Raw genomic sequence first — 14,541 nt, forward strand, 5'->3', positions numbered from 1 at the left:
CCTACCCAGGAGCGTCAGGGAAGGGAAGCAGAAGCAACCTGGAACAAAGGAATACGTTTTACTGCATTCTGGTAGGTCTTGTCTTCGCACATCCGCTCATAGTCAGTATCTGGCTTGTCAAACTGTCCTGTGTTTTGAGAGCACATTCTTTGAAGGCACGTTAGTCTGGTTGCTTAGGTCTGAAGAGGCGAGTTATTCAGGGCTGTAGTGGAGGCTATACGTCTTATACCGTCTGGATTTTTTTAGGTGAATAGCGTATACCTTCTGGATTTATATATATATATATATATACACACGGGTATACCCTCTGGAATTTGATTAATAAACACAGTATACTCCCTGCATACGTAACATTCACAGAGTATACCTTCTGCTAATTTTGCGACTACAGCACTGGAGTTGTTACTTCTGAGTGAACTAAGCTCACTGGGCGTGATAGCATCCTTGTCATGCTTGGGACTTCAAATTGGGGTGAGACCGTGAGAGTAGTCTAGCGAGAGTGTTTGTTTTGACCAGATGAAACTGTTAAGGCGCAGGTACTAGGGAGACGGATGTTACTGACAATGGCAAATGGCTTTCCTTAGAATGCCTTTGCGTCACCACAGGATCTAATATTCGATGCCCGGGAAAATTATAAGCTGTGACTGTGCAGTAGAGGGCCAAATTGCAGAGGTATTAGCGTGAGTGATTAGTGTAGGTTGATAGACGTCAGGCAGTTCACGTTTAGCCCTCCATGGAACATCCAGGGTTTTTCTCTTGGAATTGGCAAAGCGTTGGATAAAGGAAAGCCGATCATCCCAAGATATTCATGATGCTGGATTCTGTTGATGGGTTGACTATCTAGGAGGATAGTGACATTATTTTTCCGTTTATTAATGAAGTTATTGCGCTGATTTTTTTTTTTTTTTTTTTGATTTGGTAGTTGTTGGCGCATCGGCTTCTGTGGCCATATTGCACCTCCCAAGGTTTTTGCAGTACTTTCATCCAAGCCCGAGGCGGGAATCGAACCCGCGACCTTTGGGTTGCCGGGCAGGTACTTTACCCACTCGGCTAGCCCGGTCGGCTAATATTGCACTGACTTGGACGGGTTGAGTTCTGAGCCGATGGCTTTGAGATGTAGAGTCAGTGTTCTTGAAGGATCTTACGCACTCCTAACATCCTGTGTGTTGACATCTTCAGGTCATCTGCATAGAAGAGATAAGACAGTTTCAATGATGAGCAGCGTATAGGTAGCACAGACTATAACATCTTTTTATAATGACCCTGTATCTGACATTGATTAATTTGTTGATCAGTTTTTTTAAATATTGGTTACTTTCTCCTTACTAGAAGTTTCTGCGTAAGCTTCCTGGAGGCATTTTCGGATGGGAAAATGAGGAGAAACTGTTTCATGTAATGGATGAAGAAGATATAGAAGAAAGGTTTCTTAATATTCACAGGTAAATTTTAAAAATGAATGATTAATAGCATGAATTTTTGATTAATATTGGTACTAATTATGGTCTAGGAAATGTACATTGAGAGAGAGAGAACAGAATTAGAGCACAACTTGAACTGTGCAATTCCAGAATCATCACATCACTTCCTATTGCTGCTCAACATCTTCTGGTACTTCTGTTTGGAACTTTCCGAGCCATAGCCAATAATCCTGATACAGGGATGACGTCAGAAGCATTAGGTGTGAGTGTAGCCCCAAGTGTGTTCCAGTCCTGTGTCACGGGAGGCACAATGGCCCGAATGGAGGATGTCATCAGGTTCAAGGTGAGTTGGGTTAAGTCTCTTGTTGAATCTTATATACTAAGATTCAACAAGAGACTTAACTTGGATACTGAGAAACTAGTTACATTGCGAAAAGATATCTCTTCCGGACACCCCATCATTACATTTTGACTTTTTTAATTTATTTCTCATCTATAATAAAAGTAGAGCTTTTATTATAGATGAGAAATTTTCGTATATTGTTTTCGTATATTGTTCTACAATTACCCTGCACGCTGAAAATATTTTGCTTACCTTAATATGGAAATCACGTGTGTACTAATGTTTCTGCCTCTTTTTCCGGAATTATTAATACTAGCAAATTAATTTTTTCCCCCAGAAAAAGGTTATTTGCAAATCATCATGCATTTAATTTTCTTTTCCTTTAAAGTGGGCTTCATGATTTTTTTCCCCTCGTCATTTCAGCAAAAATTGAGAAAACATATTCAGGCAGTTCAATTTTAGTTTACTATTAGTTTAATTTTATTACCAGTATGATATCTGAACTTAAAATTTTCACATTAGCAGTACTCCGTTTCTACTTGCAAAAAATTAGCAATTTTCATCGCAAGAAAATTTTACACTAAAATGAGAAATCAAATGAATAATTTTTATGGGATTGTGTCAGAAGAATATTATCCAAACGGATAACTCTTTCATGAATTGAACGAAGAAGACTTAGAAGAAAGTTTATAAGGATTCAGATAAATGTTCAAGATTAATAGAGATATAATAACAATATCTTCATCTGGATATAGTAATCTTCTTTTGGAAGACTTTGTGCTAAACTATTATGAAATTATCAATTAAACTTTTTCTTGTGTTTTATTGTGATTCCAATGTTATGAATACATAAAATTTTTCTTTCGACAGTTGATTCGACTGTTTCCTCTTTTTCAGGTAGCGACACGCATCACAAAGTTCCTAATCGATCATTTCGGGACCAATATTTTTGGCCAAGAAAATTATGAATACTACTCTCACATAACTGGCCGAGTGGGTGATTTGTCTCACAGTGTAAATAAAACATTCCAGCAACTAACAAAAAGTAAGTTCAAACACAATTCGACTAGAATAATACTTAGCATAAAATATGATTAGATGAGACTTGAGTGAATATAAAATCAAGTGGCAGAATAACTCGAAAGCTTTCAGGTATGCAGTGTTGAATTTAGATCATTCTGCTTAAGGTGTATGTGGATGATTAGTAAATCTTCAAAGGGATGCGAGTAGCGTTTCATTTGATATGTTTTTATGGAAACACATTAATCACACTAGAATATAATAACCTTGAATGAAACTATTTCGTCTTTTGGTTCATCCTCTGAATCGAACATTAAATAGACCGCTGATGACTGGGCTTAACAAGTCCGATATTGTTTTGGTTAATTTTTTATACCTCAACGGAATTCTGAAAATTGCCCACTGGGTGAAAATTCTATATCCCAAAGATTCAAGTTTCACGGTTCTCAATTTGGAACCATTCCGCTGCATAATGGAGTGGTGTTGCTGATCGGCGGTGCTTTTCACATGGCTGTTTCGTGTGTGTAATTCGAATAGTGGAGCGTTGGGCAGTCTGTGCGGTGTTGGGCAGTGGTATCGTCACCGTCCTCCCCACACCAGGTGGAAAAGGCCCCGGCTCGACGCGAGGGACTTTAGTAGTCTTTTTTTTTCAATCCGTGGCTGAGTTAGTCGGGCTCGGGCGTAGATAGCAAGGTTCCCCCCCAGAAACTGGGGTTTTTCGTCTAGCAAAACCGACTAGAGAACTGCATGATACATGAAATAAGAGTGAACGCAGAGTGAACTGCATGATACATGAAATAAGAGTGAACGCAGAGTGAACTGCATGATACATGAAATAAGGACGTATCATGCAGTTCATGGGACTCCGTATCTGCACGTTACTACAATATTGCTCTACGGCCTGAAGCGCAGTACTGTAGTAACGTGTGCACATTACAATTTCTTAAGAGAGAGTTTTGCTAATTTCATCTTGCTCTGCAGTTTTACCAGTTGATGACATCTCTATTTGGCTTTTGATAGTAAATTTTAGAATCGTATCCGAAACTCAATATAACTCATAATAATAAACGAACTTATTACTCTTCATTATATTAATAAAAAAAGACTAAGAACTTCATATCAGTACGTTATCTGTCTAACACTGCACTAATTTGTTACTAACAATTTTAATTTAATTACATTCTCATTTCTTATTCATTGCTATGATAACAATATCTTATGTCAAAGTACTTGTACTCCTATTTAGAATTTTTCTTGGCTCCTCCGTAGCCAGGTGGGCAGGAGCAGCAGTGCGTAGCATACGCTTCCTGATTAACCGGGGTTCGAGCCCGTGACCACCAAATACGGAGGATGCGGAAAGGTCAGGGAATGACCACCGCATATCCCCAGCTCGGATAAAGGGTAAGGGTTGGCGTCAGGAAGGGCATCCGGCCATAAAAAGATTTCATGCCAAAACAGTAAAAACGCTGACCTCATATATAATGGGAAAAAGGCGAGGACAAAAAAAAAAAAAAAAAAATAGAATTTTTCTTATGCCCCCAGAGGCCTGAAGACGTGGCCCAGTAGAATCGTGAAAAGTTTCCAATGTTTAAGTGTAGATTGATGTAGTAAATACATTTTTAAAATGCATTCACGTGGTAGGGGATAAATGGGCTATAGTTCCCCTTGTGATCAAAATAATGTGGATTTTTTAATGTTACGTGATAATCAAAGCTTAATGATTTTCCGGAATGCTGCTTTAGCTCCCCACCCCCCGGGAAATCCTGGGACTGCACCCAAATAATGAGTTAGCAGGGTAGCCACAGCAGCTTGTGCGCCATTAAACACCCATACCACACACACACACACACACACACACACACACACACACACAGTTAGCAGGGGAACTTTTTCAAGCATTATGTACAATCAAAATGGCTTTCGAGTTTCTTTTCCTAACCTGAAGCATCTTAACCTTATAAAAATACTCAGTGAAAATAGTAATAAATTATAGGCGAAGTATTTTTAATTTTCAATATTAAACGTAGTAAGAGGTTTTTAAAGGTTTGCACTACAAGACTATGCACAAAATAAAATAAAAATTACATCCAGGATTTTTTATAGAAGAAAATCTTTATTGTACAGTAAAAGATACAGATACAATAATGTGCCCGCCACAGCCAGGTGGCCAGGGGCTTGACAATGATATGGGGTAATATAAAAATATGTACAGTATAAAAATTTGTACAGCATAAGAGATAACATAACAATTAAAAACGTAGCATTAGCCATTCAATAGATATGAGTATGTACATAGTTGTGAGGCAGACAGTACACCAAGGTATGTACACGTTCATATGTACAAAGCACATATTTAAGCATATTCAAACAAGTCAGAATATTTCACAGTGCCAAATTGATGTTCGGTATTGCATTTTCTTGTGAAACAGTTCATCGATTTGCCTGCGACGTGCCGTTCTGCGCCTCATAACAGATAGCAGGTGGAGGTATCGGTATGAGTGGACATCAGGGGCCAAACAAAAGGGGAACAAGTTCGGCCAACGAGCGCCTGTAATTGCGATCAGAAGCGAATTTCTGCAGGTCAACTCCGATCATTAGCAGGGCTTGTACTGTAGGAAGTACTTGGCCAGGTAGGAATCTGTCACTGATCTTCAGCCTGTTCCGTTGTAGCTGAAGAAGAGGGGGTGGCTCGTAAGGAAGGAAGAGGAACATGCCACTGGCATATATCCCAGAAGTCAGGGGAATTGATTTTGCCAGCCAGCATTTTGACTGTGGTCGCAGTTCTCCTCATGCGGATTATTTGAGGCAGCCGCTTGATTTGGAGTTGGTTGGCCATGCTGATGGTCCTCTACTGAGGGGGGGAGTCGATGTTTGTGGGTTGCCCACTTCAATATCCAGTATTCACTGGCGAAGATGGGCTTCATGAGAGAAGGTACTGCGGATGCCCATATTTCAGAAGCATACAGAAAGGTAGGATACAGAACGGTTTCCAGATATCTGATTGTGGTTCTTGCGTCTGTGTTATGAAGAAGATGTTGACGGGCAATCCAGCGCATTCGGCTGATCTTGCGTAGAACACATTCGATGTGACAGTTGAACCTAAGGTTTGGGTCGAAGGTTACACCGAGATCTTTGTGTTTAGTTACACTTGGAATAGCTGCACCCTGCAGTGAGAGTTGTTTGGATGTGGGACACTTCTTCAGAGAAAAAACCATAATAACGGAAAAACCATAATATCTAATTGTATTACTGATTTTCTCATTAATATAGGTTGGTATATTGCATTTATGAGGAATACGTACTTTTCTGCTCATTTCTCGAAAGCTATCATTATACAAGGTGATTCTTCATTAAGTACTATCGTTTGGTTGGGGGAATGCATTTAATGCGTCATTAAATGCATCCCCCCAACTTTGGTTGCTCAAAGTTTTTGATCCATTTAGTTGGAATAAATTACAACTTGGTTGCTCAATTTCTAGCCCACTTTCATTGCATTTGAGACTTTAACAATGTTGTGAAAATGCAGCAGAGGCTGTGTAGTAGTATTTCAAATATTCTCAGCGACATCCCAATCAAGATGTGCCAAACTTACATTTTTAGTATGGATCGGCTGTTATGCCCTGTGAATGGAGTTGGCCATGGAGGGCATCCTGAACCATGTGCACAAACCAATCGCGCCTCCGTAGCCAGGTGGGAAGGAGCAGCAGTGCGTAGCACACGCTTCTTGATTAGACCGGGGTTCGAGCCCGTCACCACCAAATACGGAGGATGTGGAAAGGTCAAGGAATGACCACCGCATATCCCCGGAGCAATATGGCCTTAGTTGCTAATGCTCCTAAAAACTAATTAACTAACTAACTAACTAACAAACCAATCGTCATGGAGTATTAGCATAACCACAGTTGTTTGTTATTCGGTTTTTAGGAGCATTAGCAACTAAGGCCATATTGCTCCGAGGATATGCGGTGGTCATTCCCTGACTTTTCCGCATCCTCCGTATTTGGTGGTCACACGTTCGAACCCCGGTCTAATCAAGAAGTGTGCGCTACGCACTGCTGCTCCTGCCCACGGAGGCACCATAAACACAGTGACTTGTTGCATTTACACAAGAATCAAATTCTTATAGAAAGTCAGATACATATCTTTTGATGTAAAGGGCGCAGATCAGTTCTACAAACATTCTCCGTTACGAATGGCAAGACTCGAGCCCATAATCCCAGGATTTTCGATCAGTTTGTGGGCGAAGGTATGAATTCCAGAACCTTTATAATCTCTAGATGTCAGATTATTGAACCTTTCAATGACAATAATGGTTATTTTTTAATGCCTGTTATAATACTTTATACTTAAGGTTACCATAACAGACAACCTGTATTATATTTTCCACATTCTACTGGATGTATTCCAACTAATTGTCCAGAAATCGTTGCCTAAGCTCCTGGAAGATGTTCCATTAGGTATACGCACTCGCATGGAATTCATATGACTAGCCATTATAGTTATCAGGTATGCACCTCATAGGACAACTTCAAATGAAATGTACATAAGTGTTATTTTGACTCGAAACTTTGCGTAGACAAACGCTATGTTGAGTTACTAAAGTACGAAACTCGCGTAATAAGCAAAGGAACACTAGCAGGTCTCGTAATGGATATCTCAAAATGGTGTTTGTATGCACTCTTTTGTTATAATTGTAAACCATTTAAGAAACGTTTTGGGGGCTTCCTTCCCGGTGTGTTAGATGCGCAACGCATCTAACGTTCCCCTTGCACAGCCCTAAGATTTTATAACATGGTTGACACATTCACTAGGCCCTAGCCGTCTTTCACATCTGTTCATTTCACCGAGATGAACCCATAACAGCGTAACTTCGCTAGACACAAGGAAAATTGTAGCAGGTGCAATCTTTCCTTTTGCGACGCGCCGATACATGGTTATTTTTAACCTATTATAATACTTTGTACTTAAAGTTACCATAACAGACACTGTATCATATTGCCCATAGTCCACTGATGTCTTCCGACTAATGGTTACAAAGTTTGATCTGCTGTAGTGAAAAACGATGCATTTGAGAACTGATACTGATCTCATAATACTTATATAGTAGCACAATTTAGCCCAAGACGCCGATGAGCGAGCCATAAAACCAACAAGTTAAGTAATATACGCATCGCGTTACACATTTTTTGAGCCGCGTTCGATTATCAAATCGTGTATCCCAGGGATTAAACACTCCAATACTGTACTGTAAATACTCTGGTGTTCAAAGAAAGTGCATCACCTAGGAATTTCACATTTCTAACCCTTTTTCGCGATGGTATGTTACATTAATGACTAGCATCACACATAGAAATATAAACAAAAGATATTTATTAATAGTTAAGGCAAAGCTAAGTAATATTTGACAGGTGCTCTCAAAATATTCCAAAATGAGCATTTGCAACCTTTATACAACAGTTTTGGTAAACACGACAACTATGGCTGAAATGTTATCAGAAGCCCTCAATTTGCTTCAGTTTATCATTTTAAATGGAAAACAAAGTGAAAAGTTCACCAGGTGCAAACTGATATTTAGTTGAACCGCCTCTGATGACAGTAGCACACCGCCGTATCATTGACAAGATCAATTTCTGAAGATAATCAACTGATAGTTCGTGGTTCTAAACACGAATTATGGCTTCCTGAAGTTCACGAAGGGTCTTTAGTTTCTTTCTGGTAACTGCAGATTTCACGCGATGTTAACAGTTCTCTATAGGATTCAGGTCCGGCTGTTTCCTGGCCAGCTAAGAGTTACAATGGACCGTTCTTCCAACCATTATTTCCACCTGTAGCAAATGTAAAACACGTTACTGTTGAACCTCTAATGCAGAAATGAAGCTAAAGTAACTACAGCAGTGCCTACTTATTTTTCGTCCGATGACAAGGAGCAGAGTCGTCCTGAAAGATGCAGTTTCTTGGCAGGTTGAAATGGTCTCTAATGTTTGGCAGCAATTCGCCTTCCAATATAGCCAGGTATCCATTGGCATTTACGGAACCTTTTATAAACTACAGGTGACCTACTCCATAATACGAAATGCACTCCCATATCATTTGGCTGGTAGGGAATTTCACTGTGAACACCATACAGTCTGGATGGTATTCTTCACCACGTCTACGGCGAATCGTTTGCCTTCCATTAGAGCCATGCACGTTGAATTTAAAATAAAATAAATTTTCTGTTAATACTCCAGGACGACCAAACGGTCAGAGGAGTTCACAAGAGAGATAGAATACAAGAAACAGCACCGTATTCAGTAGTCACGGGCTTGAAACACGGTCACTCAAGGCACGTGTACTTTTCTTCTCATTCGAGAAAATAACTGACTTCCACTGCTCGGAGTTCCATTTGACATGCTCCTTACACCGAATTAATCGGGCCTTTTTCATTTTTTTGTGTGAGGAGGGGCTACAAATCCATTTTTTAAGAGGCGTCTTCTGACTGTTACTGCACTTGCTACTACTACTACTCCTGTATGTTCTTCCCATTCTCTTTTCGGCTCAGACGAAGAAGCTTTACGGTTTTTAAGGCATAAGCGCCCTGTTTTGGCGTAAGGACTCGTTTGCGTCCGGTTCCTTTTTTCCTATCAGCAGAACCAGTATTCTTGAGTTTGGAAAGAAATCTACTCACTGTCGACTGATTACAAGACACTCTATAAGCAGTATGACGGGAAGAATATTCTTCCTCATGTAAAGAAACAATAGCACTCTTTCTTCGTGGCGTCTGCACGTAACTGCACGGATTTATTTTTTTTTATTTTTTATTTTATTTATTTATTTTTTTTTTTGGCTGGTGCAGCATAAGCCATAGGCTTTCTTGCACCATGCGGCCGTTACTAATACTAATACTAACTCGCCATCCTGGCACAAGCAAGGAATGCTGCAACTCTTGCAGAGCGTGCTTATATAGCTGAAAGTAACAGTTGATGCGATTTTACGTCATAACCTATGCGTGTCAATGTTATCTGATGAAATATGTAAGAAATATTGCCATATACTTACGTTATTCGGACGACAATTACAATTTTAAGGGGTGATGCACTTTTTTTGAACACCAGTGTATATGCCCCAAACTTGATGTCTTGCGCGGGGATTGATCAATACTAAATGTGTGCTCCTTGTTTCATGTTAAAATATCTCGATTACATCCCTATGGGTAAGTTCGACATTATCGAGTACCTCATGATGTGAACTATCTAAAGAAACTTGTTCAAGTTTTTCAAAAACAATTAGATAACATTTATTGGTAGTGGCGATTAATACAAGGAAACAAACTTATATAGCAACAGCAAAAAAAAAAAAAATAATAATAATAATAAATAATAAATAAAATTAAATTAAAAAACAAAACAAAACATTACCCAATTTATCTGTCCATCACCATCTAATAATTTGTATAATCCTTCCTTAAATGTATTCAGACTACCCACTTCCAAAAACACCACATGGATGTTTGTTCCAACGATCAACTCTGGCTGAAAGTGAAATTTCACGAAATCTGTCTTGTATATTCATTTATAAGGTATGTTCGTGTCAGACGGCACCTGGGATTTCTCCCATTTATGCGTGTGTTCGCTGTATCGAGGACAAAAAAAAAAAAAAAAAAAAAAAATCAAATTATTGTTTTAGGGTTGCCCGTAATTAAATACATTAACCCGTATTTCGTGTCTGTAAATTGCGTATGTTCTATGGTTGATTTGCCTGTTTTGCTGGACGAAAAAACCCCAGTTACTGGGGAGAAAAACCTTGCTATCTACGCCTGAGACCAACTAACTCAGCCACGGAGTGAAAAAAGCCCATTAAAGTTCCTCGCGTCATCGACAGGATTCGAACCCAGGCCTTTTCCACCTGGTGTGTGGAGGACGGTGACGATACCACTGTGCAACCCGCGCAGACGCTGTATCAAGGACAGTACACTGTCAAGCCAGAGACTTGAAAGTGTGTGGGCCATGTCTGTGATGTGTTGTGCCCATTGTCCGGCTTATTGGCCGCCAGGCCCGTAGTGGGGGTCCGATGCTGCCCATACCTCGCCACGTGAAGGCTAGCCGGGTGTGTCCAGAATCATGACAAGTTGCTCTGGCAGGTCTTCTGCCACCTAGTTTCCTGGGAATTCAGTGGCTAGGACCTAAAAAAAAAAAAAAAAAAAAATCTACGCGTTTGACGTTAATTCTTAATAAGATTGCTGTTAGCAAATCGCTGGTTGGGGTTGGGCTAGAGAGATGAGTTAAAGGCCTGATAGATCGGGAAGAATTTTGTTGTTATTAAATTTAGACGTGTGGGCTATACGTTAGATGAAAGATAATAGTGGGAGGGAGGAGAGGGGAGGCTGAAGACTGGGGGGTAGAAGTAAGGGGTCGATAGAGGAGATGTTAGGCAGTGTGGCATGCCCATGCCACACCAGAGGGAAGTTTGGATGGCAGGTGAGGGAGACGAAGAAGAGTTATCTCCCCCTGCCATGGATAGGGTATACAGGTAGAGTGGGGGGGGAGGCTGAATACTGGGGGGTGAAAGGCAGAAGTATGGGGACGATAGAGAAGGCGACCCCAGGTGGTCAGTTAGGCAGGTCTCATGCCTCACCAGGTGAAGAGATGGGTCGGCAGGGGAGGGAGGAAACAGAGCATGTCTTCCTCCTGCCAGGGATAGGGAATTAAAGATGAATAGGGTTAGGGTACCCCATTCAGCTCGCCATATAGCATTTGGCAGCGGAGCTGCTGATGGTCCTAGTCCGTTCCCAGGAGAGATCGGACCGAAGCGTGATCGTTCATGGGATGGTTCCCGTCCGTTCTGCAGTCTTTACAGTCAAATGGTCCGGGTTTTCTTGTCGGCGTTTGTAGGGTCTTTCTTGTGTAATTTCCCATCCATGTGGTGTTTGCGTCAATGTTGTTTATAGAGTCATTTCTCATTGATTCGACTTTAGGTCCACTTCAGGGTTTAGTGGACCTAAATTATCGGAGGCCATTGGTTTCCAGGCGTCTTCTGCGGGACGATTGCCTTCGAGGTTTGTTCAATTCCTTATTGTGTCAGTGGTTGGTTGCGGTTCGCTGCGATAAGAGCCCTCTGTCTTGTGAACAGGGCCAGTGCATAGCTGGAGAAAGCCTGATATTCTTCTCTAGTGTCCAAGATCTGGTGCTCCTGGCCGTATGGTAGATACTGTATTTTGGTGATGAATGCACTACAGAGGTCGTCATAGAGCTGACAATCATGCATGAGGTGCTGCCAGATCTCCAGCCCCCCCCCCCCCGCAGGTGCAGATGGGATCTTGCTGTATTCCGAGTAGGGATAGCTTTGCATTCAGAGCTCCATGTCCTGTCAGTATGTATGTTACTTGTAGGCCTGGGGAAAACCAGGGTGGGAAGTTCGGAAAAACCCGGCCAATGTTGGGCAGAAACTTTCTGGTGATTTCGCCTTTTTGCGAGGTGGCCCATCTATCCTGCCAAACCTGCAGCAGGTGGGCATGCAGCTTTTTCTTTTCCATAGTCTTGCTATTGATGATATCGGTGGTTAATCCCAAACATGTCTGTAGGATACCCTTATCCAGGTGGTGTGTGAGGCCCCGTCGAATGATTTCTAAGTCCAGTGGAAGGACACCAGCAAGGACTTGCAGGGCATGCGTTCTCACTGTGCTGCAAGCTCGAGTAATGGTCAGAAGGATTGATCGGGGAATCGAGTGAATGATTCGTTTATTGACAACAGTTATGGCTTTGTGATACCATGCGCCAGATGAATACGTGACTATTGGGATCACAAAGCCATAACTGTTGTCAATAAACGAATCATTCACTCGATTCCCCGATCAATCCTTCACAACAGTTATGGCTTTGTGATACCATGCGCCAGATGAATACGTGACTATTGGGGTGAAGATGGTTTTATAGAAACGGCGTAGCACCCGTCTGTCTAGGCCCCAGTCTCTGCGAGTGACTCTGGCAACCAGTGCAGTGTACCGTCTGACTTTTGTGCACAAGTATTTCAGGTTGTCCTGAAATGATAGATTCGGATCTAGAATCACGCCTAGGTACTTTAGCTGCTTTGAGAATGTAATTGTTTTCTGGTCAATCTTGATTCGTGGAGGCCGCCTGAGGTTGAGGCACCCCTTGAGCAGAATGGAGTTTGTCTTTGCAGGGGATATTCTAAGTTGATTTTTCTTTGCCCATTCCTGAAGGGTGGACAGAGCCCGGTTTACCAATGTCTCCAGTTGTGCCCTTGAGTCTGCTGACACTGTTAGTAAGAGGTCGTCAGCAAAGGCCTGTGATTTTACCTCGTCAAGGTCTATGGCTAGGAAGGAGTCCATTACTACGTTCCACAGTAGTGGTCCAAGGATCGAACCCTGTGGACAGCCACGAAATGTATTCTTGGAGAGAGTTCCATAGGGAGCAACAATCCTGATGGATCTGTTTGTGAGGTAGCTCTTGATGACGCTGTAGAGGTTGCCTGGGATCCCAGCAACCCGAAGCCTTGCCAAGACGCGCGGCCAACAAAGTGAGTCGAACGCCCCAGCAAAGTCCACGGCAATCACGAGGAAATACTTCTTGGTGCATCTTCTTACTTGTTCTTGTAGGTGTGTTAAGGCGTCCAAGGCTGAGCGACCCCACCTGAAGCCAAATTGGTTGGGTGAGGCTAGGCCAGCCCTGTCATAATATTGTTGTATTCGTCCATAAAGGAAGCGTTAGAGTAGTCTACTTGCAACTGTGAGAAGTGCAATCGGTCTCTACGACTCTGGGAGGTGTGTTGGTTTGGTCGGATTTTTCAGGATTAGTTTGACGTTTGCTTTCTTCCACGAGGTCGGGAAGGTGCCACAGTGAAGACAGAAGTTGAGCAACAGGTTCGGGGCACACTCTACTGTCTTTTTGATGATTTCGGACTCCAAAAGGTCCGGTCCAGGGCATTTATTTCCTCTAATGAGGGTGGCAGCACTGTTGAGCGCCTCCACGGTGAAGTGAGGTTCTGTCGTTGCTGTTTTATAGCTTTCATTTTCTAAGCAGAGTTGGATCTGCTCTGTCGTCTCCGGTTGTATAGCTGAGTGGAAGACCTGTATCCAGGATATTGGAAATGGTCTGCTCCCAGGTTGTGGACATGCCTCCTTGGGTCAATATGGTGGCCGCAATAACTTCCCCTGGGGGGAGTTTATTCATGATCAGTTTGTAGCCGATTCCCCAGGGGTTCTCGTTTCCCGTAGTGGAGACCAGGCGCTCCCAATAATGCTGTTTACAGCTTCTGATTTGGGCTGTGTAAGTGTTCCTTGCTTCTTTGTAGCGTTGTCGGAGTACTTCGACCTCCGCCGTCGGCCAGGAGCGCCTGGCCCGCTGAAAGGCCTTTCTTCTGGTTTTGTATATTCATTTATGCAATAATGTTCATTATTGCATAAATTGGGATTGATTAACTCATGGATTCCTGAACTGCGAGTTGCAGCTCTCTGAAAAGGCGTCGCGGTTTATTTTTAAAATTTGCTTGGGTTTTAAATTTGATTATTAAATTAAACTCATTTCCAGTGAAACGGATTTACTGTATTTGTCCGGTTATAAGACGCTGTGGCGTGAAAGACGCACCCTAATTTTGTAACAGTAAATTTAAGAAAACAACTTTTGAAAAAAATTTATCGTTAATACATGGAAATTTAAAATTCAATAAAAATAAAACCCAAAAGCCAATAAAGAAAGGTATAGGATTATTACTCTTATTATCTTAGTATTATTAAACTTCAGATTCATTACTGACTTGAATCAT

The 14,541-nt window shown here is 41.6% G+C and overlaps 1 protein-coding gene across 2 annotated transcripts in view; it reads left to right on the forward strand.

Annotated features, from left to right (window-relative positions):
* The window catches only part of LOC150076324 (rho GTPase-activating protein 20-like), a 218,458-nt gene that overhangs the window by 107,136 nt on the left and 96,781 nt on the right, over positions 1 to 14,541 (forward strand). For both annotated transcript variants that reach the window (XM_090387127.1, XM_090387128.1), the window contains exons 4-6: positions 1,330 to 1,439; positions 1,569 to 1,761; positions 2,659 to 2,806. In XM_090387127.1, coding sequence (XP_090243253.1) covers positions 1,330 to 1,439; positions 1,569 to 1,761; positions 2,659 to 2,806 — 451 coding nt within the window. The remainder of the gene's footprint in view (positions 1 to 1,329; positions 1,440 to 1,568; positions 1,762 to 2,658; positions 2,807 to 14,541) is intronic.

The sequence above is a fragment of the Mastigoproctus giganteus genome, chromosome 13 (genome assembly GCF_048544385.1).
Source record: "Mastigoproctus giganteus isolate SK-2022 chromosome 13, ASM4854438v1, whole genome shotgun sequence".
NCBI lineage: Eukaryota > Metazoa > Arthropoda > Arachnida > Uropygi > Thelyphonidae > Mastigoproctus > Mastigoproctus giganteus.